Below are 27,925 nucleotides of genomic sequence, written 5' to 3' on the forward strand. Positions count from 1 at the left end.
GATTTCCATGTATAGAGTCGCCTCTTGTGTTGTTGGAAAAGAGTGTTTGTGATGACCAGCTTGTTCTCTTGAGAAAACTCTACAGTATTAGCCTTTGCCCTGCTTCGTTTTGAACTCCAAGGCCAAAGTTACCTGTTGTTCCTTTTATCTCTTGACTCCCTAATTTAGCATTCCAATCCCCTATACTGAGAAGAACATCTTTGTTTGGTGTCAGTTCTAGAAGGCATAAATCTTCATAAAATTGGTCAATTTCTGTCTCCTCAGCATTGGTGGTTGGTGCATAAACTTGGATTACTGTGTTGTTGAAAGGTCTGCCTTGGATTCGTGTTGAAATTATTCTATCATTTTGAGATTATATCCCATTACAGCTTTTCCCACTCTTTTGTTTACTATGAAGGCTACTCCATTCCTTCTACATGATTCTTGCCCACAATAGTAGATATGATAATGGTCTGAATTGAATTCGCCCATTCCCGTCCATTTTAGTTCACTGATGCCCAGGATGTCAATGTTTATTCTTGCCATTTCCTGTTTGACCACATCCAGCTTACCAAGGTTCATAGATCCTACATTCTAGCTTCCTATGCAGTATTTTTCTTTGCAGCATCAGACTTTCCTTTCACTTCCAGGTGCGTCTGCAGCTGAGCGTCCTTTCGACTTTGGCCCAACCACTTCATTAGTTCTGGAGCTACTTGTACTTGTCCTCCGCATTTCCCCAGTAGCATGTTGGACGTCTTCCAACCTGAGGGGCTCATTTCCCAGTGTCATATCTTTTACGAGCCTTTTGTTTCTGTCCATGGAGTTTTCTTGGCAAAGATACTGGAGTGGCTAGCCAGTTCTTGCTCCATGTGGATCGCGTTTAGTCAGAACTCTCCACTATGACTTGTCCGTCTTGGGTGTCCCTGCACGGCATAGCCCATAGCTTCTCTGAGTTACTCAAGCCCGTTCACCATGACAAGGCAGCAATCTATGAAGAACACAGAACACAGCAAAGAACAGAACACAAAGACAAATGTGGCTAATGGACAAAGTGCTGGAGTACATTTTATTGTGCAGTGGCATGAGACTGGGACACATTGCAGCACCTTATCAGTTAGCATCAATTAACCATGGCAAGTTATATAGACAGTAAACAAACATCATTAGGATTATGGCCTTTTTTAAGCTGAAGTTTTCCTGCGCTATAGCTGTCCTTATCAGATACATGGAGTGTAGAGCCTCAGTTGGCATAACTTTATACATACTGTATGCTGGAGGGTCTGGGGACTTTGGGGAAACAGAAATACAAAAGGTATCAATAAGTCATCCTCTTAAAGGTCATTGAATGCTGATAATGACATCAAAGCATAGATAAACAAATTAACATCTGCATGGTGTCTAATGGAAAAGCAGAGGGATACAGTTTAATCTCTCAACAAGGCCAGAGGGATAAGAAATTCAAATACTGTATAGGCAGAGAAAACTGGTCAGCAACACTCAGAGGCCCAGGTTTAGAAACCACTGGGCCAGTGCAACAACACCTTTTCCTTCCCTATGTCAACTGCAGCCTCCTGCACCCACCTAAAATCTGCTCCAGAGGATTGTCTGCTCCTTCCGAGCAGTTTGGGGAGGTGCACAGGGCAGGCAGAGAGTGAGACCGTCCCATGCCCTAATGTATTTCTGGGTTTTCCTGATGGAAGCAGCTTCACAAGCAGAATGACTCCATTGGACCCAACCTTGTAAATAAAATTGATCTTCCATTTAATCAACTGCTAAAATCAAAGGCAAACTTGTATTACTCCTAGAATGGTGTTGATGCAGCGCTGCAGATATTTATCAGTGTTAAAGATTTCTCACCCAGTTCCTTTTTTATTATTATTATAACATACAAACTAAAAAAAAATTAAAAATCTAACATATAATCAACAAGACAAAAAGACAAAATATAAAAAGTACTAACTAAAGCATCCTTCCTTCCCCTATGGATCAGAAGATTTTGCTACGGTTGTTTCCTTGGATCAGACTTTCTCAACATTTCACATGGTGACAGCTGTGGACAGTATAGGGTGGTTTGACAGGTTCCTTGCCTGTACTGCTGAAAGAGACAGCTTGGCCGATTGCTTCCTGCTAGAAGAATGCCAGACATCTTAGCGATCCCTCCAAAATATCTCAAAAGAAACCATTAAAAATGTTTGGGCAACAGTTTGTCAGCTCAGTTGACCTCAGGTGCTCCTTATCTGGAACAGAGGATGGCACAGCCTGTGATTTTTATTTATCCCTAGTCACTCTGGTCTGACAGGAGAAATAACAGCTTCCTTCACTCAAGGAAAGCAAGTTGTTCAGGGTTAAAAAACAGTAGTACTCCAGAAACATCAACAATTATAATGTCAAGCAATGCTGTCGGCTAGTAGGTAAAGAGAGAGAGAGAGAGCAGATATATTTAACAGAATGGTGAAGTGCTCTGTTAAACATCTTGGCTGAAAACCCATGGAGAATAGTTTGGATGAAACACACCATCATTGTCTAGAGCTGCTCCATCCCAAGTCCAAATGGCCATGATGATGTAGGAATGGAATGAGGAGCAAAGTGCATCAATGAAAGGCACATCACAGAGCAGTCAAGCTGCTTTACATGGTAAATGGGGCAGTGTTAAAATAGATGGTTGCAAATGGAAAAAAGAGTCTGTTTTGAATGGCACTGAAAGTAAAACATAGATGGCTTCTTAACCAATATATCAGGCTCTTTCATGTCTGCAGTTTTTGTCCATATTTCATACAAAGGACCTCTAGAGAGCTTTCTACATTGATACTCCACATATGAGTTAGAATAGATTTGGTGTCCTCAGACAGCATGGGGATGGAGAGTGTTGTAACTGGGCATAGCTGGAGGACACCAGCTTGGGTAAGGCTGCTGTAGAGCAAAATGTTTCCTTATCCAGAACCCATCTAAGGTGAGTATAAACTGCTGTCTACTAGGGAAGTGTAAGCAGGACTAAGAACTGTGACCAGGATACTCTCCGGTGCCAGCAGAGCATAAAGCCACACTAGCACAGCAATGTGGGGTCTCTTGTTAGCACAGGTATTGCCCTCAACCAGTTGCAGTCCCCAATTCTTATTTACTGGCTTTCATTTGCACCAGAAGGTCCTGGACATAAAAATCGTATTGCTCATGCTGCATCTTTTGTGCAAGTAAAAGGGGAACCTGATCAGAACTTTTTTTCCTTCAGTGTTCTTTGCTTTCAGCACAGAAAAAAACAGCTTTTACAGTATAAATTATAAAATCCAGAAGTGGTTTACAATAATTCGTTCATGTTGCAGTTAAGTTTTCTAACCAATCAGGAAAACAACAACACATACCTTTGACCCCTGAGTCAGTGGCCAGATTTATTGGAAACGTGTAAGAAGCCAGACTTTTGGATTGGTTCCCAGCTTTATTTATTAATTTTAGTAAATCTTGGGCTTTTCAGCACTTGCCCGCATTATTTCCCCTCAGTCTGAATGCTGTATGGCCTATCAGTCTGACTTGAGAAACTCTATATTTTATATGTGTAAAAAAAAAATCAAAGCATTCCCCCCTTTCTAAAAAGAAAATATATATCGGGGGAGGGCGTGAGGGAGAGTGCGCAGACCAACAAGTTCTCAAGATATGCGTTTGTGGTCCCAGGTTTCTGGAGCACCCTCAAAACACTGAACCTTGCTCGATTTAGCAGGGTTGTGCACAAACAAGATGGAGACTAGAGAACCAACTGGCAGTTGAGGTGGGACAGCGAAAGGAGGTAAATTTGCAATGGCACCAAGGAGCTGAGGATATAGGAGTGTGCATGCTTCCACAGCAGGCCATTCTCTTGAGATGGGAGGACAGTGGGTGGTGGCACAGCAATATGTCAACATAGTAGTGATTACATATTATCCTCTTCCTGGTGTAGTTGCTTCAGGCTGCAGTAAAGCCAAGCAAAGACTCTACTGACCAATTCTGCAAATACTAATCACAGATATAAAAATGCAGCTTTTGCTCAGATTTAGGGAAGAGTAAAAATTTCAATACCTTTGCTTCTTTAAAAAAAAAGAACCAGACTTACTGAAATTCATAAAGTTCCTTGTTGACAGGCTGGAAATCATAATATTTTGAAAATCTGAATGTGGAGAAAAGCAAAACTGATAGTTATTTGTCTAGGCACAGAGTGTTGAGTGTTTAGTCCTTAAAAGTATTGATTTGAATCCCTGCATATTTATTTATCAGCATTTGTGGTGCTGAAAGAGCCTCGTGGTGCAGTGGTTAAACTGCTGCACTGCAGCCAAAACTGTGCTCACGACCTGGGGTTCAATCCCAGGTAGCCAACTCAAGGTTGACTCAGCCTTCTATCCTTTCGAGGTTGGTAAAATGAGTACCCAGCTCGCGGGGGGGGGGGGCAATGTGTAGCCTGCATAATTAACTTGTAAACCGCCCAGAGAGTGCTTGAAGCACTGTGGGGCGGTAAAGAAGCAGCACACTTTTTGCTTTGAATGTGGGTTGATCTCTCACTCTCCCTGTCATTTGTTTTAGTTTCTGGCAGGTTCTTTACCTTTACGATTTAAAAGGCTAGCAGGTACATTATGGTCTTTACCATTGAATTTGTTCTGTGCAAATGATTGAGGATTTCATTTGGTTCTTTTAAATTTTTTTAATAAGAAGTTATTCAAATGTACACATTCATCTATACATAGGAATGAAAGAACTTCAGATCTAAATATTAGAATGTGGGAATGGGGAAATGACAGATTGATTCATCCCTTGTGTCCTACAGTCTACCAGATGCCATGATTCATGTCTAGCTTCTGATATCTCCTGGTCCTACCTAGATATCAGAGTTTTTCAAATAAACAGCTACTAAAACTATTTATAACTGATTTTTTAAAAAAGAATTCATAGATGAACTGGGATGGTAAGAACATGAATCGTACACATTTTTAAAATATAAACAATTGTGAGGTGCCTTTATTTCACTACTGAACTGCAAGAGACAAATTTTAGCCTGTGACCTGAAAAAGAAGGGCCCATGATATAACCTCTGTGGAGCTTTCCATTTTCCTAGGAATTACCTTTCTTGAAGAAGACAAAGAAACTGAGTAGCAAAGCATTACAAAACTCTGTGGAGCAGCTAAGAGCAGGTTGATGTAGAAAAAAAAGGAAAGCAGGCATTGATAGAGAAGAGAGGAAGTCCTTGCTTATTTATGTTTGAGGTCTTCTGGAAGACTCATTCAGTACAAGCTTCAGATACAGAAACCACAGAACACAGATGTCAATTCATAGTCAAAGTATGGGAGTCTTTGTTGCCAGTACACTGTTAATAAGTACAGTAATAAAATGTGGAATGTGACATAGGAAAACAAACCAGAGGCCAATCTGGGAAGATGATTCATGAAAGATCCTTAAAGCCAACAGGAATAATTGGTGCTGAGATGCTAACCTCCCTAAATGTTTGGAAGAAATGAGACCCCAGATAAACTTTTGAAGGGAGATACCAGAAACAAATAAAAAGCCCATGAAGGAGGCAGTGGTAAAATCACTGAACACGCCAATTTTAGTTCTGTTGACTTTAGGGAACTGTCACCCAGCATCAGTCTGAGTAAGGTTCCAGAGTGAGTGATGTGTTACATGTTTTGGAGGACACAATCTTCCCTTAGATACCAGGTTTTGTCCTAGGCTTAAGATGGAAGTCATCTTGACACTGAGGAATGGTCAGGGAAGTGCAAACTTGTTGGTTCTCCATTTAGTGAGTTTCAGAAGCATTGGCCATTGTGTCCTTCTGACACATCTTTCTGAAATGAGACTTGGAGGCATGGAGTTTGTTAGCCTTTTGGGAAGGGTATGCCCAGAATGTAGTGATGAAGAGCATAGATCCCAACTCTTGGTCATTGCACTTTGTCATCCCCTGTGTATTTTAACATCTATATGTAGGGAGAAGTGATTCAGAGATTTAGGTTTTGGATCACCAGTATGCAGATGATATTTAATGTGATTTCTAAGCAACCATGTCATTTTCTAAGTATCTATTAGTACTTCTTTAGGGGATCTAATATGTTAATTGCATTGCTACTACCATCAGAAATAGCTATAGAGTTATAGATCATCAACCAGTTTTCCAGTCCAACTCTTACTTCAGATATTTCATTTCCTGGGCAGTGAGGTATTGTTACACAGTCTTCTCTGGCTCAGTTTGACTGTACATTGAAAACTTACAGTGCTTCACATCTTCTGAAGTCCTAGGTTTGACTCAGCACCTACCACTTCTTCAGATTTCTACCATCAACTCTTACTCCACCTTCAGGGTTTCCCCAGAGCCTGCCTCTTTCTCCTCTGTCACGGATCCCCAATAGAGTTGAGTGATTTCAGCTCTCAGGTGGGCTGTATGCATCTGGGGAACCAAGGCTGGGAACCAGTGGTCTAGATAGATAATGTCCTGCATGTGAAGAAAGAGCTGGAAGTAAGTATAGTAATATTTTAGATGTGACTTAATTATCAGCTTTTTGGGCAAATTTGGAAAGAATATCTTAAAACACATAGGCAGGATGAGGCCTCTGGCGTTTACACGTTCAACTAATCAGATCTGCCTATCATTTACTTTACATTTTCTGTCTTGGTGTAAATGTGTGTGTGTTCATTTATGTATATTTTAAAAAGGTAAAGGTTCCCCTTGACAATTTTTGTCCAGTCGTGTTCGACTCTAGGGGGCGGTGCTCATCCCCGTTTCCAAGCCATAGAGCCAGCGTTTTTGTCCGAAGACAATCTTCCGTGGTCACATGGCCAGTGCAACTTAGACATGGAACGCTGTTACCTTCCCACCGAGGTGGTCCCTATTTATCTACTTGCATTTGCATGCTTTCAAACCACTAGGTTGGCGGGAGCTGGGACAAGCGATGGGCGCTCACTCCGTCGCGTGGATTCGATCTTGCGACTGCTTGGTCTTCTGACCCTGCAGCATAGGCTTCTGCAGTTTAGCCCGCAGCGCCACCACATCCCTTATGTATATTTAGATAAATATAAAAAATATAGTCACATTTCCCTCCATGCATATGACAGTGGAACATGCAGATATTTGTCTAAAACAGTGGTTCTCAGCCTTGGGTAACCCACGTGGGTGTTCATGGACTGCAGTTCTCAGAAGCCTTCACTGCCAGTTGTGCTGGCCAGAGTTTCTGGGAATTGCAGCCCAAGAACACCTTAGTTATCCAAGGTTTGGAACCACTGGTTTAAAACCATACACATGCATGGGCAATGCATGTTTCTTGCATGTCCAAGTAATGCTAAACTCTTGGTTTCTAGTAACAGTGTCGGGGGGGGGGGAATTGGCTTTTATCAAACTAGTATACAAAAGAGGTGTTAACACATTGAAATGATTGGATACAGCCACCTTTGCCAAAGCAAAGCAGGTCTGGGCCTGACCAACACCTATATGGAAGACTTTTCTCAGAATTCTCGTTTATGCAGTCTTCTGTGGCATGGTGGAAATAATACATGTGGAAATAAAACATGTACTAAATAAATGTAAGTTGGTTGTTAAAACAAAACCCACAGATAGGCAATACTTTTGGACCCATCAAAATGCCATCAAAGCCTGCAAGTTTGCATTCTTTTTTTCTCCAGAACTCTTAGCCAGAATACAAAAAACTAGGGCATGGGAGAACAAAAAGTAAAAGAAAAAAGATTTAAAAAAGATTCATCCTGGAGACACGGCTGTGTGTCTGCAGCTAAACATAGCCTCTAAGTGGACACAGCAGACTCAAGGAATCACTGGTAGATATGTAGATGTCCTGTTACAGCTTAGCAGCACATGCTGGAATGAAAAAAAAAACAGTGACCACTCCTCACTTATGAAGACAAAAGGCTGATTAAAGCTATGTTATTTGTTGTGGTTCCTATAGCTATCACAAATTGGGCACTTGATGTATGTCCCAAGGGAAACAGAGGGTAATAGACAGCAGTTTGCCTGGATATATTTGTGATAGTTCTCAAATGAAAAGACAGAAGAGGTGAAATGGATGTCCGGGAGGAGGTGGCCTCCAGCAGTCACGAGTAGTCAAGGCAAAAGGATGGAGTGATTTATATGTTTGAAAAACAAAAGGATTGTGGCACCTTTAAGGGTAATAGTTTAGAAGAATTGAGAAAATACAGTATAGAAGAAAGTTAAAATGGGATGAAAAGGAGGAAAATAAGGAAAAACAGAAGAAAGTAGATGGAACAAAGTGAGAAGAAACAGCTTATGCTGGATTAAAAAGAAGAGATGCAACAGTTCATGCAGTCTAAGGCATGAACTGTGGGGCTCATTTCTGAGTAGACCCATGAGGATTGCACTGTAAAGTAGAAGTCAATGGAGAAACACAACTAAAGCTATGATATTTATTTATTTATTTATTTATTTATTTATTTATTTATTTATTTATTTATTTATTGAGCTTATATGCTGCCCATTTAGACATAGTCTACTCTGGGCGGCTCACAAATGCGTAATAAAAACAATTGATATAAAGTAATGGTTTCCTACATTAACACAATAAATCAAGCAGTAGGTGTGTAAACAGGGAAAAAAGAGACATTTTAAGACTGTAGCAAATACAAAGAACTAGGATACCCCAGTACTGAGCTACCTGGGACAGACTGGAAGCTCTGAGTCAATGCCTGCTTGTGTTGAGTTTTGCTATTAAGGCCTCCATTATCAAAATGTTGAACTTCTTAAAAAGCGACCTGAAAACTACCAATATCTGAGTGAAACTACAAAGTGATTTCCTAAGCTTTCAAAGCCCTTTTCATAAATATGCATTTATTAAGCCACAGAATATCCTTATTTAGAGAATGTGTAGTAGTAAATATTTTATTTTACAGAGCGATGGAAGAGATTGTATAGCTTTCCAGAGGCAAACTTGGAATGCCTTGCACCAGCTAGGCGATATTATGTCCATTTGCCTAATTGGTAAATTATAGATTTAAACATACAGCATCATTACCCATGGGGCATTTTCTTCACATGCAGTGCACTAGTTCAAAATCCAGTGAAGGAGTGTAATTGCTTTTGGCAGGTCTATGCAAAATACTACGTTTGTTCAGCCAAATGTTACTGGGTTAATGATCCTTGTTACCATTTGTGAAATCTTTCCATCAATAATATCCCACACCTTCCCCACCCCCACCCCGTACAATGAATTGTTTTCTCAGCAGGGGATGGGGGTAGCCAGACTCTATTCAGAAATCTCATCAACCATAGGGATAACTTGAATTGCAGACCCTTTAGAAACCAGGTCAGAGTATTCCTCCCTGCATGTCTGAAGAGACATCAGCTTCCAAGGACCTATATAGTTTTATTGGTTCATTGCCTTGCTCTGCCCTCTTCTTGGCCACTGCTGTCCTTACAGAAATGCCCTCTTTGTATTAGGAGAAACATACACACATGTGTTCCATGCAGCTCCAAAATGACAGACTCAGACCAATCAAGGAGTAGGGATGAGAAAATCTGTCATTTTTGCTTTCTCTTTAATTCAAACATTTAAATCTCAAGGGTTTTTCCCCCTTTCTGGATATGAAGGCATTTGTGGGTTTGCACAAAATGCGCACAAATAGTAGCAAAATCCCCATCCATCCGCGTTGTCTAATTGCAATAGATAGGTACAATAGGTGCCAGTGTGGCCCAAGTCACATTGTGCTGCCCATTGTATTAGGTCAGAAGCCTCTTGCGCGGGGGGGGGGGGGAGACATGGCAACCTTGGATGAACACACAGGGGTTCAAACCCCAAGTTCTAAGGATCAAACTCTCAAAGAGTCATGTCTTGATGGACTTGGTTTCTCTTGTGTTTGAATTTTTAAAACCCTTTAAGTTTTTAATTTCCTTAATATATATAGTTTCAGTAAAAAAAAACAACCCAACCCGAAATTCTAATGGTGGTTGTGGGTTTTTCGGGTTCTTTGGCTGTGTTCTGAAGGTTGTTCTTCCTAACGTTTCACCAGTCTCAACCCAAAATTCTCACCAGTCTGTGCCCATTAGTGACCAGTGGTTCAGCTGCAGGGTGAGGGACGGTCACCCGAACATATTTATGTGAGAGCTCTCTCCTCACCACGAGCCCCCCCCCCGGGGTTCATGCTAAGTCATTCATAGACACAGAAAGAAATGGGGATACAGAATGTCTGATTCTGTGAATGGCAAGACCTATGAAGATTGACCAACTGGTATAAACTGGCTTAGTTTCTTCTCATTTAAAAGAGTGAAACATCCTCTTGGTATTGATATTTACCCTCTGATAGTCCTGGTACCAACACTTCCCTGCCCCTGCTTTTTTTTAAAAAACCAAAATCCTACAAGGCTGGTGTTCTTACCGCTCCTGTCTGCCAACTTGCAGTAGAGACAGATAGAACTCCTTTATGGCAGAAGATCGGTATGTTTCATATTCAAATCATGAATATATATATAGCACAAGGTTAGTTTTATATCTGCTCTTTCTCATTACTCAGTAATAGGTTTCCTCCACAAGGGCAAAAAAACGACCGAAGGGGAATGAAAGGTTAACAGTTTCTTGAATATTGTGTGATCATTTAATAAAGGCTGCTCCGATCCCCTGAATGGTTCTTAAACACTGGAAATTTCAGCATATATAATTCAGTGTGACTTGGTACTCAAGCATGGATTTGTTTCCCAGTGTGCCTTTAGCTGCCAATGAACTTCAGTGTTAGTTACCACAAGGCAGACACGGATAGTTCAAAGATGTCTTCAAATTTTATCCGCGGCTTTCCTGGTAGAGTGCTCTCATTATTCCGGGAACTCGGCAACTTTTAATCAAAGGTAGGGGTTTGTTAAACTGGAAATCATAGTTTACCAATGAAGTCCATATGTGCATAAAGTCAGTATATTTCTCCTGGGCATTTACACTGGAAAATAATTGGGCTTGTCCGTCTTTGCTGAAATATTTTCTATCTCATCAGGTTAAATTTTACATGACCTCAGTTAAATCCAGGAAGTATGTCAGCTTTTTGTGCCATTTATTGGCAGGATATTATCCTCAAAGACATGGAAGTACAATGGAATAAAATCATGCTGAATTCTCTGTTGTAAGACTGAAATATCTACCTCCCAGTGGCACCAACAGCAGCAGCAGGGGCTGGTTTTTAATACAGAAGCCACAGGAGAGGAAAGAATTATCCCTCCTCCTGTGCACCACCGTTCCAAATTTGATTGGGCCCTGTGCTAATTAAAGCAGAGGAAATGGTGGAGAGGAAACCACAAAATGCTGCAGATCTTCAGAGAGGCTGAAGGTGCATAGCACACATAAATTAGAGGTTCGTACCAGTAAGAATCCAGGGCTATCAGTGATTAATAGGTCCAAAAAAGAGAGTAGAAACTCCACATTTGCAAACAGCCTCTGTGCATGAGACTAAGTATTCCTGGGAAGTACAGCAAGGAAGGACTATGTTCAACTGGCGGGACCTTAGTCAGTGTGATCTTGTGTGGTTGTGTTCTTAAAATGGAAATTCACTCATAGAATATCATGATAAACAGACAAACTGTGTGTGTTTAAGTGAGAAAAGGATATAGGGTGGGGAACTTCCAGCTCTTTAGAGGATGATGAACTACTCTCATCATATCCGGTTAATTGGCTAGACTAGCTCAGACTGACAGGAAGCGGGTTTCAGCAAATCTGAAAGACCTCACATCCCCCAGGGTTGCATTAAAGCAATATTGTGAACTTCTCTTAATATTTGAGATGCTGTAAAGGCAGAAAGTGTGGCTATGTGAACCCAGCAACAAACTTTATGTTAATTGGACTTTTCATTACAATTGGATATCAATTGAAGAGTATTTGCTCAACATCCTCTTATCCAAGCGGCATTTAATAAGAGATTTACCCATATGATTATGCATCTAAGGGTGAATATATTTATACCCGTGTTTCCCAGCCTTGGGTACTCAAATGATGGATTGCAGCCTCCAGAATCTCTAAACAATGGCCATGTTGGGCTTTCTGGGACTTGATGTTGAACATTCCTTACCTCACAACGTTATTACGAAGATAAAAGTAGGGAGAAGAAAGCTATGTTATGCTGCTTTGAGTTCTATGGAGAACAAGTGAGCCAGATTCTGTACACTTCTCCCATGGTTAAGGAATGGAAAGTGAATTAACTATTGGAAGTGAATGGGTGCACAACTCAGGTTGCACTGAAGATACTGCACTGGGAAGGTACAGAGAAAGAGAGGGGCCTCCTTTAGTTTCCTAGACTGTTCTTTTACTGCTTTGACCTCTGCTGACCTTCCTTCAACCTAGACTAATGTTCTTAGAGGTGTTGATTCACTTCTTTTCCCATTGCTTCTTGACCCCCTGTGTCAGAGGAGATAACTTGCTTTTATTCTTGTGAGGTGGAGGGGGGCAAGGGCATGACTCTTTGCATCTCCATTGTCATTATCTAGAACCAGGAATCCTCTTCTATTTCTTATCTCAAGATATTTCTCTGTTGAGCACTAGCTTTCCTATTTTTGCAGAACAAGAAATATGGATGTGAGAAGAAGTCAGGAGGAAGCATGTGGGGCCAGCCATGCTGATTTTCAAGGACTGAACTGACAAGTTAGCTTCATCACTGCTTGCTTGCTCTGCCAATTTGCACAATCACACTTGAGATGTCATGATGTTGCACCAGAGTCTACAGTAACATCATGCTGCTCTATATAGTGTTGAACTGCAGCTTCCATCAGTCCTAACCCAGAGATGGGGAATCTTGTTTTTGGAATATATCTCCTAGAATTCCCCCCGCCAGAATGCCACATTGACTGTCATATTCTTGGAGATGCAGTAAAGAAAGATAATGCATGAGCGAGGAGAGTTGCAGTCCAACAGTATTCAGAGGGCTGCAAACCACCCTCTAGCAAACCTCAGGGACAGTATACACCTAATTTGGATTAATTTTCCAGTGGATACTGAGGACATTAATCTAGGCATTCCAGATAATTTTGAGTCAGATTATTAGCAATATGCCTATCTCTTATAATGAGTAATTTAGCCTTTTATCACTACATGGGAAGATGTGAAGGAGGCCGAAGAACTTTGTAAGCTGGTTCAGTCATGACACAGCATCATTGTTTACAGTTGCAGCATCAAAGTCAAGATGGCCCTGAGGATGTCCAGGTTTGGAGTGGGGGCAGGAGAGCAGAAGTAGTGGTAGTGAGTGATCGTTTAGGCATAATATTTTTTGGTGAAGAAAGTCCACAAATTTTTGAAAGCCATCATGTTCTAAGTTATCAAGCGTTATGAGATCAAGTGAAGGACAGGTCCTAGATGTGAATTCGAAATTTATTGTCTTTCCCCCCATTTTGACTAAAATACCTTCATTTTGTTTTGCAGATTATGCGATTAGAGATGAAAATCAAGGAAGACTGGGTGATGCTAGATGTGGCACAAGTGGAGAATCAAAACCTGAAGCAACAAGTTGAGAAGCTGATCTTTGATGCTATGGTTCTGCAGAAGGAGGTGAGATAAATAAGAGAAAAGAGACTGACTGGCATTTTCAGGCTCAAGCCCTTTCTTGGATGCTCTTTCCAAAAGGTGTTTTGTTCTGTTCTTTTGCCTTAATGTGTCTATGTGTGCATCCAGAGTGTAGTTCACTCTTACAGCACCTGTAATTGGAGGAATACACAAGAAGAGATGAACCTACTACAGTTCTTGTGTGTACAAGTTTTGTGACACACAAAGCACAAATTTTTGCCCTACATTTTTCAAAAAGTTGGCACATAAAGGGATGTAAGAAATGACAAAGATACAAACAACATACTTTTAGGGAAAAATATTTTTAAACAAACTCTTTGTGCAAATATTCTAAAACAAACAAGCAGCATTCAACTCCCAAGGGAGAACGAAATGTTTTATTACTGTAAGCCTTATAGTATTTTTGCCTACTCTTCTGAATACTGATTCATTAAACTGCATTCCAGGAAATTTGCCATGGTAATAAAAGATGTTCCAATACAATCCCAGTCATAAAAGCATCATCATTACATCCCCATGTTTTTATTCCTTATAACAGCAACAAAAACTGTAAATACAAATGTGAACCAACATATGATCATCCTTGTTTGTGTTTAAGTTCTCTCTGAGTAATTGTAAATTGACTGCATAGCACAAAGTCTTCAAACCTGTTAAAGCTGGAACTCATGCCTAGGCTGTGATGAATATGAGGACCCACAATTCACTGTGATTTAGTTGTGTTTCCCACAGAATCACTACATGGCTGCCACACTGAATTTTTGACATTGCCTTGTGGGAAGTTTAATGTATTGGCCCCAAAGGGCAGAGGTAATAATGCTGGGGTGGGACGCCATGATTCCCTGCTCTCATCGCAATGGCTATGATGTGGTGAGAGAAGAAGAAGAGGGGAGGTATCAATTCGGTTGGTTGCTCCATTGGTACAAAGGAGGCTTGATGTGTGGCATAGGCCTGCCTTGAAGGCTTTTTTCTATCAACTCATTTTCTATAAATGACAGAGGTTTATGTATTTTCTCAAGAAGAAGAAGAAAACCCAATCTCAAGTATTCATTTTGATCCAGTCCTGTTTCCCACAAGTACACTGTTACGTTTAAATGCGGGCAGAAGATGCATCTTTAACAGAGCTTAGAAGTGTCATTTTTAAAGCTGATATATTTGTGTTAGCAGTAATCTGTTGTTGCTAGTTGTTACTTGGTTTACTTGGTGGGAAACAGTAACATGTTGTATTATCCATTAACTGCATTTAAAAAACATATTACTTCAGAATTGATCTAAAAATTTAAAATGGTCAAAAAAAGTGGGGGGAATAATACCAAAATTAGTGTCCTATCAGTTTTTCAAAGTACTGTAATAAGAAAACACTGTTTCTTGTTTAAAAGTTTGCAACATTGACATAATTCATATTATAACCGTTGAAATCTTTGGGCTTTGATATTCCAGAAACAAAATAAAACACACACACATATTACAAGGATACTTTTAAGATGTTGCTTCTAAGCACTACTCTGTAAGCAGGCAGTCAACATTAGCTCAGGAGCTATGAAAAAATGTGGATTTCTAGATATGTCCAGCACTGTTCTCATGTGTTCAGAGACATATGTGTGTCCTTCTTTTGCACTTCATGTCTGGAAATATGGTTGCAACCATTACCATTGGAATTGATTCAATTTAAGCCACTTCAAAGGGCTTCAGTATAAGACTATGGGGTATAAAATTTTAAGTCCCCTTTTCAGCAACCCACTTCAAGGTCCAAGAGCTACTTGAATAATGTCTTTATCTGCTGACTGAAGGACAACGGTAAGGTGGCCAACTTAGCCTTCCTTGTTAGGGAGTGCTACACCCTGGGGGCAGCCACAGAGAGGGCTGTATTAGATTGAGCACATTTTGGATCTGGTGGGTAGGTGCAAACCTGATTACCCACAACAACCCTCTGGAATGCTCCATTTTAGAATCTACCACGGAGGAAAACATCACTCATGCAATGTTTCTACTCCTTCTGAGCCATCTGTGAACATGCTAGAGCCTCCACAGTAGGTGCCCTCTACTAGTGACCCACCCAACTCTCCCTCAAAACACTTAGGAGAAGGTTCTAGGATAGATTTGCACAGAGTTATCCAAGCTGGCTTTGACTTAGGAAATAAATTGATTAAATACTATATATATTCAATTTGAGAAGGTAGCTTCTAGCACTGGAATCTTCTATCCTCCCAAAATTAAATAAATAAATAAATAAAAATCTCAGTTAATTCCTTCCTTCCGAGTCTATGAAGTGTTCAATGTATCCTGGTTACCAAGGAAGAAAAGCTTTATGACAAATAGCAGGCTTGTGAAATCTACCTCAGAGACATGAGACTTTGTTTCCAAGAATAACCTCCTGGAGAAAGCTTCAGCTGTTGTATCTCAAGCTTACACTTAAGACTCCATAAAAATTATATGCAGGATGTCCATCAATCCTGAAAACGCTTTGGTGGCTGCGTATCTTGGAAAAAGAGTTTTCTGATATGATATGCAGCAATTCCTGATAAAGTCCTTGCCTCTTCTAGATAGTACACTCTTCAGTCCTTTTCAGCAGCCAGGAAGACTTTCCAGTACGTCACTGTGGAATGTAGATGCTCTCCTTCAGACCCTAGCAACAATCAAAAACAACTGAAGATAGGTATTTGGACTATGTTGAGGCAAGAACACTGTTTAAAAGGAAGGTGGATTTAGAAAGCCAGATGGAAAGTCCAGTGTGTGGCAAACCCAGGAGGTGGGGGGCAGAGGAGATGTCCCCTAGTGCCAGATTGTTCCAGGGAATCTTCAGGATAATTGCCATTTTTCCCTTCTTATTTCCTCTCTTCATTTTCAAATAACTATGGGAGGGGGAAATGGGGTGGGATTTTTACCATGCCCTCAATCCTTGGCATACAGAAAGGCAACAAACCATCTTTTATCACCTTAATGACACAGGCCTAATCAGAACGTTATACCCCTGAAATTCCATAAGGAAGAGCTGGTTTTCCATGTCATTCAAAAACACCCAGAAAAATTTTGTTTATAAAGAAGTATGGGTTGTTCCTCACCCTTTTGGGAACATTTTGATATTCATCTTGGAATGTAGCAGGGTAGCAATGGGTGTGGGACCAATCATGTTGATACATTCTATGGTGATAGGAGGTCCTCTTTACACTCGCCTTTGTATTTCTGGTTGAAAGAGAAGTGGGAAGATGTGCCAGTCAGGTCAGAAGCAAAATATAAGAATGTACAGGAGGCTGTTCATCTCACTTCAATGAACTACAATGGAATGAAGGGCACTATCATGTGTCATAAACTGAAGAGGAGGTTGCAACTCAGCAACTAATGGAAATACTTAGAAGCTCCTCTAACAAAACATGTGTTGATGATTCTACTGTAGTGGCTCTGAAGGCTTTTTCTATGCTGTTTTGTCTAGCTTTTGCAGATGTAAACATTACCTAATACTAAAACAATGAAATGTGTAACATAAACAAATGCATGCTTAGGTGCCATCAAGAAAATCTGCTTGTAGAAGAACAGAGTCCGTATCAATGTAACACTTTCATCAGGCCAACTGAAAGCTTTCAAGCCATTTCAGGCCCTCCAATATTTCAAGACTGCCAAATCTCTTCACTGGATGAGTTGCTATCAAAGTGCAGTTGGCAGGGTTGTGGTGGTGGTGGTGGAGAATCAAGGCTGATATGAGAACATTAATCTGTCAACCATCAACCTATGCCATCTCAAGACATCATGCAAATATATGAGCACAATTATTTTGTTTTTCTCTCCCCTCTCCAAAAAAGGCAGTAGAGTAACTGGCTTTTTTTTCTTGTAGCCTTCTCCTTATAGGCTGCCTTTCCTCAATGTACAACAAATATACAAGTGCTGCTTCTTTGTTGCACAGCATCACCCAAACAAGTTATTTCTTTATTCTACTCTTTCTCCTTTCTTTTCCCTTAAATGCAACTTGTTTTTAGGCTTGGCTCATGTGAACAAAAGCTATCATATTTTTCTTTTTTGTGCAGTTCCTCACAGTCCAAGGCACTCAGTGTCTGTAAATAAATCATCCAGACACGTTTTTTTCAAAGAAAGTGGTTCTTGCTTGGAGATGCCAGTCCATGCTGGCATCCAGCCACTAAGACAGAAATGTTACTCCTTGAGCTAATAAGTAATTGTTAGTTGAACTACTTTTCTGGCATGAAGCTAAGCGAATATCAAAGACAATAGGAAACAGGGTGCCTATAACACCACTGGAGAGGTATAATAAACTATTTTTACACTCTCTCTCTCTCTCTCTCTCTCTCTCTCCTGTAACTGAATTGAAATGGATACGTTGATGCAGAGGTCCGTGCACTGTAACCCAGTGGGTTGTGTCCAGTTTAATCACACCCACAGAAATAACTAGGACTTAAGAAGCCATTGTTACCTTCGGTCCTGTAGATTTCAGTGGGCCTATTTACACGACTAAGTCTGGAAGCAACCTATGGATTTCAGTGGCCTTTGTTACCTCCATGTCCACATAGGATCAGAATGTCTGTCTGAAGGCACAGTGCAGCAAACCCCTCACCAGTGTTATCTGTCCTGCTTATCCAGTGATGTTTTTAAGCTATCCTGTCCTAGCTACTTTTTTCTTTTTAGTTTAAAGACCTTGATGACGTTTTTAAAGATGTTTTGTCTGAACCAGAGAGGAAATGAAAGAAGAGATTATAAGCAGTCTGAGAAAACAATGTGAGAAGATACAATTTAGGAAGGACAAGGATATAATGTTATGCTTCTCCCTGCACCAATGTTTCAAATCTCAGAGTTCAGAAAGTCACTTTTAAGAAGTATTTCATTCTGATTCCAAAGATCAGTAGAAGTGGATGGCTACGATTACAGTTGCAGTTCTTAAGAGGTAACTTTGTAGCCTTTTTTGTTCCTCAAAAGTAACCAAAATAATTATTTCTAGCTTTTTAAAAAATGTATGCTACAAGCCACTGGCCTTTGGTACCCTGTTACAACCTTAACATGCACAACAGAGCACAAGGCAAAAATAAGAGTCAGAATTTGGACCTTACAATATTTCTTCTCCACCGTTTGGTGATTCACTGCTATAACTAAGAGGTAACTAGAAAAATTATAATTTACGCACCCAAGGAGGGCTGCTAACCCTTGTGAAGTTCCAGTCATAATGTGAAGGAGGTATACCTCTGTGGCTGGAGAAAGGAATTAATTATGAGTAACTTGTTATATGTAGCTACTTACTTCCAAGTGCTGATCATTTTACAAAAGCCCAGGGCAATGGGTATCACAACCCAGATATAGTTATAAATAAGGCACTAAGCCTGTGTCCGTAGCTGCAAATCAGCGTATGAAGAGATGAGACTGTGAGTCAACTTGACCAGAGAAAAGTGAGAAATCTTATTCTTAAACAGGTGTATAAACAGTCACACCTTATAAAACAGTATTGCATTATATCACACATCAATGACTTATGAACTTTGCTAACCTACTGCAATGGCTTCCCCCAAAGAATTCTTGGAACTGGAGTTACGAAAATGAGTTGAGAGCTCTCTGTGTTATAAATTCTTAGCTTCCATTTCAGGAACTACATTCCACTGTGTTCTTTGGTGAGAGAGAACAACTATTAAATCAGTTTATGTCTGCAGTGCAGATATATCTTGTGATCCCATATCCATTTAGATATTTTCTGAAAAAGAACATGTCATGAATACAAGGGATTGTCGGGCACCAGCCACAGCTGTTGCTATGCTTTGATATCATGGTAACCATGATGTCATAGTATGGAACATCACTTTATCTAGATAGCATTATTCAAAGAAAATGTAGACCTTTTCTCTCCCTTTTCAAATATTGGCTCCAGCACCTTGATCCATGGCATCTGAGAGTGTTTGTTCATCAAAATGGAGTATCTCCAGTCTGTAAGTGTTTTCCTTTATTAATAATCTTTAACATTGCATTAGCACACTGAAGGTTAGGTATATGCAGGTCAGGTCTATTTCTGTTTGCTAAAATCCAGAAGGAAGGAAGGTCACAGTCATATGAATGAGGAATCAGGACATGCCTTTTATAGTCTATTTAAAGCTTAAATTTTACGAGACAGGCTAACACCAAATCTAACAAGACAGTAGGTTTCATTTTATTATTTCCCTCTCCGATCGACTCACTCTGTAAAGTCAGAGTTATAAGTGAGGGCACAATTTCAGTGGGAGTGGGGAAGAACATTTCAATGTGCATAGAAGAGATTTTGGAACAGAGCTACTCGGCCATATTTATATTGTTATTATGTGATGTCAAATCACCACCCACTTAAGGCAACTGTATGAATGAGTGATTTCCAAACTGCCGTGTCCTCAACAGCCTTGCTCAGCTCTTGCAAACTCATAGCTGTGGCTTCCTTTAGGGAATCAATCCATCTCATATTTGGTCTTCCTCTTTCCCTGCGGCCTTCCACCTTCCCCAGCATGATTGTCTTTTCCAGAAAATCCTGCCGCCTTATGATGTGCCCAAAGTCGTTAGTATTGGTAATTTATATATTTCTGTTAATACTGATGATGATTAAAGGCAGCATGAAATGGAGCATATACTGTCTTCCATTGAAATCCGGTTTTAAGGATCAGTTTGTACTTAAGAGCAGAGATAGATACAGAATTGTCAACAACAATTTAAATTCTGCAACAACAACAGCAGCAGCAACAACAGAAAGCTGAGGAAAGACATATTTTCCAGAGGAAGAAAGGTACGGAAGAGTTCATGTTTAATCCCTTTTCAACCTCCTGCCTTTTCCCAGAGGTTTCTTCCCCTCGCTGCTTTTCTGGGAGCTTGAGTTCAAGGCCTTTACTGTATCACTTATTTATTATTTATATTTATATCCTGCGTTTCAACCAATAAGCTCGCAAAGGTGTAAAAGGCTCTCCTCTTTTCCTCGCATTATCCTCCCATCAACTTGGGGAGATAGTTGGAGCCGAAATGTCCAAGGTCATCCACTGAGTTTTGTGGTGGAGTGGGGTCTTGAACCCAGATTGCTCAAGTCCTCCTCTCACATTCTAACCACTACACTGCACCACCTCCATTCATGGTGAAGGGGGAAATGGCTGTTGGAATGGAGATGGGAAGTGATGATAGGAGCTAAATGCGCCCCTGCCTGCTACTTCTTCCCTACACATCATAGTATGCTTCCCAAGCTCAAATGTGTCCTTGCTCGCTATGAAATGCACTTGCTTTCATTTGTCCTGTGTCCTTGTAGCCTGCACAGCATTCATAGACTCATTGCAAGTGCCCAGGGGTAAGATGCATCCATGCACAAATTACTGGAATGACAGAACTATGTGAACAATCTTTCCTCTAAGAGAAAGGAACACTTTATGAATGTGAATTATGTAATAGGAAGTAACCTGTGCTATACTTTCAAGTGGAATTGTAGTGATGATATAAATTAAACTTTCACTTCCTTGGAGACCCGCGAGTCAGGTTTAATGAAAAAAGAAAGTAGGTGGCAATCCATAACACAAAGCAACAAATGCTATGTATTTTGTAATGTATTGTTACCAAATTGCCTTGCTTTCCCACCATCCCAGATCCATCACAGTGTACAGATAGCAAGCTTCTGAGAACAGAGTGCCTCTGCAGCAGGAAGTAACTCTACCAGTGGGGGGGAAACAATCCTGCAAGTAGCTGACAAAACAAATTACAGGGCGTCTGCACTGCAGGCATCACAGCATGACAAATAAGATCTGCATTGGAACAGCAGAGATCATACATTGCAAAGAAAATACATTGAGACTTCTGAATTGTATTGCTTTTGCTATACAAAGGCTGGCACCCCATTTTAAATCACACAGGAATAATCTTTCCTGGAGTCCATTTCTAAAGCAATCCTGTATATAGCATGTTACACTACTCCAAATGGGAGATAATTAAGGTATGTGCTACCCTAGCCAGTCCTAGCATATCCTGGCATGGGCACAGTCAGTGCAGGATGTTCAGCTCTCAAAACACATTCTTGAGCCTTGGTAAAACATGGGCATTTAAGCTCCTAAGTTTCAGGTCAAAATCCTATTCCTTGATTTGCCTTTTGACTGACCAGAAATGCTTTTATCATATCTGGAATAAATTTTAATTTGTTCGTCTCATCTAGTTCACAGGCATCAGCACTGAACTCAAACAACTTTTTTGGATGTGGATGTAATGGTGTGTGTGGGGGGGGAGAGTGCCACCAGCATTTAGATTCTGAACAGCCTTCCAGCAGATTTATATATGCCTGTTAAATAGTACTAAAGGCAAAGGTCACCACCATAGGGAGCATGATATGAGGGGCGTCGTAGGTTAGTGATCATGATATTGAATGGCACCATTTTCTGAACTTGCTGTTCCAGAAAGAGCCACTGAAACCACCAGAAAACATCCCTTCCTGGGCAGACACCCCAGAAGGATGCTCCAAACATCAAAAACCTCCAACAGGTTGACCAGAACCAAGAGTTCCCTGTCCAGTTCTTCACACAGACCCATCCAACAAGTGAGAGTCACATACGCAGATTGATGCCAGATTGGAACTGATCTAGACCAGTGGTTCCTCACAATTAGAGAGGGCAAATATGTTGTTAGATTACAGCTCCCAGGACTCTTGGCTGTACTGGCTAGGGTTTCTGGAGCTGGTAGTTTGAGCTTGTCTAGAACCCAAGGTTTGGGAAGCACTAATCCAGGTGATCTGTCTCACTCAGAAATCCCTGAATATGCATTTTTTTAAAGAACAGGCACTGTTTCTGACTCTCACATCCTTGGTACACTTTAAGTGTCACAAGACAACCATGGAAGGCATTTTGTTATGATTTAAAACTTCGATATGTAGTAAGAATTTACTGCATGGGTTAAAATACAAAGCGGCCACAGCTGGACAACTCTCCTCTGGAGACTTAGAGCTGGAGGTCTTCAAATGTTATAGTAGTACTAGGGGGTGAATACACAGATGAAAGTGTTACATGGTACTAAAATAAGATTTAGAGGGTAGCACCATGTTCCACTTTTAGTCCCAGTCTATGATTTAGATCAGTTACCCATTTTGCAGATTGTTCTAATTTTCTTGGATGAAGGGCTGATATTCATGACTTGCCTTTGCTGATCCAACATCAAGATCTGTGTGATCATGCCACTGTCGGCCACATCGGTCCAATGTGCTTCTGGTGGCTTTTGCACTATGGGGAAAAGTACATGGTTGTGTATGATGATGGTATTTTTCCTCAAGTCGACCAAATGGGACAACTGTACAACTATTTTTTGTTTGGTACAGATGTAAATTTCCAGTCTACTAACCAAGGCTGAGAAGAAATCAGGGATAAAATAACTATTCTGCTGGGTTGGTTGTTGGAGGTTTTTCTTCCTAACATTTCGCCAGTCTCTGTGGCCGGCATCTTCAGAGTACAGGAGTTAGAACTCTGTCTGTGTTCTGGTGTAGTGTGTGGGACAGTTGAGTACTTATAGCTGTGGAATCAGCTTTTTGTTCTTTTTCAAGAGATTGGGTGATTATTGTGACCAGAGCGTTTTTTGTTATGGGTGTATTGTTGTGATAAGGGGAGAGATGATCTGTCACTGTGATTGGTGGGTGTTGTTAGCTAGTCTTTTGTGTGCAGTGATCATTGGTCCTTGTGGCTGGGTAGAGTTCATTGACCTTTTGCAGGCTGTATTTTTCAGTGGTGGGAGCCAGAATTTTGAGTTTTAGACTTTCTTCTTTTGTGTTGAAGCTGTGCTGGTGTTTGTGGATTTCAATGGCTTCCCTGTGTAGTCTAACATAATGATTGCTGGTGTTGTCCAGTACTTCAGTATTTTGAAATAGAATTTCATGTCCAGCTTGTTTTCAGGGCATGTTCAGCTACTGCAGATTTTTCTGGTTGTTTTAGTCTGCAGTGTCTCTCATGTTCTTTGATTCTGGTGTGGATGCTTCGTTTTGTGGTTCCAATATATACCTGGCCACAACTGCAAGGTATCCGGTATACTCCTGCAGTGGTGAGGGGGTCCCTTTTGTCCTTTGCTGACCACAACATTTGTTATATTTTTGTGGTGGGCCTGAATACTGTTTGTAGGTTATGTTTTTTCAAAAGTTTCCCCATGTGGTCTGTGACCCTTTTGATGTATGGCAGAAATAGTTTATTTGTGGGTGGCTGTTTTTCTTCTTTGGTTTGGTGTTGTTTTCTCGGTTTGATGGCACTTCTGATTTCATTTTTGGAGTAGCCATTTGCCTGTAGGGCCCAATTCAGATGGTTGAGTTCAGTGCTGAGAAATTGAGCTTCACAGTTCTGATTCGCACGGTCTACCAGTGTTTTGATTATGCCTCTTTTTTGTCATGCGTGGAGGTTGGCATATCCTACTGAGAGCAACAAGAGTGCTGTTAGCTTAATGGTGATGTATGAGACCATGATATGCTTTAGTTGGAGTGTCACGAGGCAACGTTCAAATGCAATGAGCTTGTATGTCAAGATATATGTGAGCAAATATCAGATGAATCCCTGATGTTTCATGAATGCAAACATATGTAAATGTATATAACATGAGATCACTGGCACTTCAGGACATTATATTGATTTATTCTCATCTGTACCCTCCCTTTTTTGATGGTCTCTAAGCATTTGGTCTGATAACTCCCAAAGGACTGCCTTACCGAGTCAGATCAAGTTCCATCAGTATCAGCAATGGGTCCTTAGCATAGCCAGATGCCCCTAGTTCCTTGCAGGGAGAGCATGATGATGGTGGCTGTTCCTTCTTGACCCCAACATCTGGCATTCAGATATCCCCTGCGTCTGTAAGGGAAGGTGCCAATTAGCTGTCACAGGACGACACAGTGCCACCAATGGAGCTCCCTCCCCATGCAAGCTTTTTAAGGCTCTGTGTATTTATGGAGTGGTTTCTGAAACAACATAGCTTGGGGAGGGAAGATTAAAATCCTCAGCCTTCACACTGTCACATGTGTGCTTAGTTATGAGTTTTTAAAAAAATTGTGAGCTGCGTGCTATGTTTTCAACATATTAGCTGCCTTTGCATGCAATCTATAAAGCCCTAAATGGCTTGGGACATGAACCCTTGAAGGAATGCCTCTCTCTAGTCACACCTACCCAGACACTAAGATCGGCTGGGACGGCGGCTCCTCTGTGTCCTGCCATGGAGAACAATCCACTATTTGGAGGCCTGGGGAATGGCTTTGTTGGCTGTAGTACCCCAGTTCTGGCTTGTTCTCTTAGAGGCTCAACTGGCACCAACATTAACCTTGTTTCAGTTAAAACATTATTCTTCACCAGAGCCTTCAGGCATTAAGGAAGGAGGCTGTGGAGGCTTCCTTATTGTTATTAGTTTTAAGGTACTGTACATATATAATTGCTCTATTCTGCCTTGAGATTGTTAAAATATAGAATAAACTATAAATGTTGTAAATGGATGGACAAACAGATAGATAGATAGATAGATAGATAGATAGATAGATAGATAGATAGATAGATAGATAGATAGATAGATAGATAGATAGATAGATAGATAGATAGATAGATAGATAGATAGATAGATAGATAGATAGATAGATAGATAGATAGATAGATAGATAGATAGATAGATAGATAGATAGATAGATAGATGTCATGGCAAGCGATGGTGTGGTTTGTCAAAATCTGTCTCATTTTGTGTGAACCCACTTCTGCTTACAAGCCATGGTTGGTAAAAAGCAGCCACAGATCACAGCCTGCATCGATGGTTTGTAGTTCGCTTGTAAACTTTGGCTTGTTTAAATCATGTTAGAGATGGCATTCACAATTGCACCTTGTCCCAGGCTTACTTCCTTGGTTGCTCACCTTGAAATAGATGCTAACAAAAGGAGTGGGAACAGTGATGCAGTGGAGCCAGGGCTCACAGAGTCAAAGCCGCAGGACTCTCTGAGTAGCAGGGAATAGACCTCTCTGAGGCTTTCCTTATCCTTGTGAACTTTATTGCAGTAGACACAATTTCTGGGAGAGAAATGTGCTTTACCTGCAGCAATGTACCATTGAGAGCTATCCCTGTTACAGTGGAAAATATTTGAGGGTGGTTTGGGCTTGAATTAGAAGTTAAGAGCCATTCACTTTACAAAATACCTGATCTTTATTCATTGATGTGGACTCTTGCCTCCATTTTTAAAAAAATCTCCATGGGGAAAGCTGGCTAATTGTACCACTGTATTACTGGATATAGTAGAAAAACAAACCAGAAACAAACTATAGTTTGGAAACATAAGCCATAGTTAATTTGATCAATTTGAGTGCTTTATCTTGACCTAAGCAACCATTTATGATTAAGACAAACTAACGTTTATTGTGATATATAAATGCACCTAATATGCAGTTAATCCTCAATGACAGCTCTGTTCTCTGTGATTTTATCTAAGAGTCTATGATTGTCTAATAATTTATATCATACTTCCATTCTGGTTTCCATCCCAGTCTTACAGCCACATTAGAGCAGAGTGAGGGTTATATAGGACTATATAAATATTTTGATTGATCTTCTTATAAACTTTATTCAAATAAATGTCTTGGATTTTTCCTCCTTCCTATTCATACTAAGTGATGGCAAATCAGAGTCGGTTGGTGGTCTAAAATATAATGTAATTTCCTGCATTGTTTGAAGATTTGGACTTTTTGTGTGTTATAGACAAAAACGTGATATTTTCTTAACATGACTTCATAAGGAGCCTGCTATCTATTCTCAGTTTTCTTGGTGTACATCCCCTTAAACTAAACTAAAATTGCTTACAGATTAATATGTATGGGATTGTACTGTGAATAGCTGAAATCAATCATGTGAGTTGTAGGTATGACATCTGTAACAACCAGAGAATAGTTGTAGGCCAGAGTGCAGGCAGAAGGATGAGGGGGATAACATTAGAGGTTGAAAAAGTTGCTTTTGAGGGATTTGAGCTCTTAGTGGCTATGCTGACTTGGGGGATCTGTACTACAAAAACTAACTTTTTCAAGCTCTGGATATCATATATAACACCGCAAGCCAAGAAACCAACCACAATAAAACTGACATAAAATATGCATCCATGTTAAACTTCTGAACTTCTGAACTGAGTATCAACCATGGAACAATCTGCAGAACAGGCTTAGGTTAGTCTAGAAGAAATGGGATATTCATCTTCATCCCAGACTGTTGTTTTGCTCAAAAAAGGGATCCCGATCCATTCTCTTCTTTGCTTCAGACACAGTATAGGTACCGTCTTAAAAACATTTATTTTGGAATGGGTTTACTTCTCAGAAAGCATGCATAAAACTAGAATTTTAGTGCATGCTTTCATTATTTTAAAGTAGATCCTTCTGGGCATGTGCAGAATGATACAGAAGAAACTATTCTAGGAAAATTATCTCCCTCTTGGGTGGATTGTTATTTAAAATGCAAACACTTAATGTATAAAAGCAAGTGGAGCAAGAGGGGGTGAGACAACCCAAAGTTTTATTTATTTGAGGGAAGCCTTCTGCTGCATTCTCCATAAATATGAATAATATCTTTCAGAGCCTCCAGACAGACATGCTTATTGCTGATTACAAAATTACAAGACATCATGAAAGGAAACTTTAAGAAAAAAACCAATATTTAAAATTGAAACTATTTGGAAACAGCATATATTGCTTCGAAAGAGCCGAGGGCTGCCTCTTTTAACTAAATGCATAATGAAAAGATGCCGTCCAGTTCAAGCAACAGGAATGAGCACATTATAGCAGCCTTCAGAGACGGTGTTTATTCATGCATTAATAATGGCTGTAAACAGGGCAATGATATATTTAGCTTGGACATGTAGCTTTTGTTCCCTTTTCTTCCAACATTTGAGAAGGATGAAGCTGTATTGTGTTTCTCAGATGTATGAGTTGTGAGTTAAAATTGAAAGGGATTCAGACAAACCTGTGGCTTTCCATTCAACTATAACAGGAAACCATGATGTCCTGTTGTGAGAATGAACATAAGGTTTGACTGCTCTTCCTTGCCTTCTTTTATGGCAACAAAGAGAAGATCCAAAGTTCTACTCTTGATTTTAAACTATTCACCGTTTCTCATGAGTGGTCTTAACCGACCAGATAGGCGGGATATAAATAAAATAAAATAAATAAATAAATAAATAAATGACATCTGTAGCAGCAAACTGTGGTTTTTTAAAAAACTGCAGTTACTGAGAATCAGCTAGGATCCACGGTTCGTTTCATATCCTTGACTCTCCTCAAGGATCTGAATGTGGTTGAATTACAACTCCATCATGCTTTAGCATGGACTGTGCTGCCTAGAGCTGATGGTAATTGGAGTCTTAACAATATCTGAGGGTCTGCAGGTTCCCCATGTTTAAACAAAGAAGCTTGTGTCAAGGAGTGGCAGCAAAGAGTGGAATAAAACAGTGGCAAACTGTGTTAATGACAAAACGGTGAGGGGAATTTGGTGATAATTTAGAAAACACATTTTTG

At 40.3% G+C, this 27,925-nt stretch overlaps 1 protein-coding gene across 4 annotated transcripts in view; it reads left to right on the forward strand.

The window, feature by feature from the left end:
* The window catches only part of LMNTD1 (lamin tail domain containing 1), a 262,693-nt gene that overhangs the window by 42,351 nt on the left and 192,417 nt on the right, over nt 1-27,925 (forward strand). For all 4 annotated transcript variants that reach the window (XM_020797811.3, XM_020797812.3, XM_073000777.2 and 1 more), the window contains one exon: nt 13,332-13,457. In XM_020797811.3, coding sequence (XP_020653470.3) covers nt 13,332-13,457 — 126 coding nt within the window. The remainder of the gene's footprint in view (nt 1-13,331; nt 13,458-27,925) is intronic.

The sequence above is a fragment of the Pogona vitticeps genome, chromosome 5 (genome assembly GCF_051106095.1).
Source record: "Pogona vitticeps strain Pit_001003342236 chromosome 5, PviZW2.1, whole genome shotgun sequence".
In the NCBI taxonomy this organism is placed as follows: Eukaryota; Metazoa; Chordata; class Lepidosauria; order Squamata; family Agamidae; genus Pogona; species Pogona vitticeps.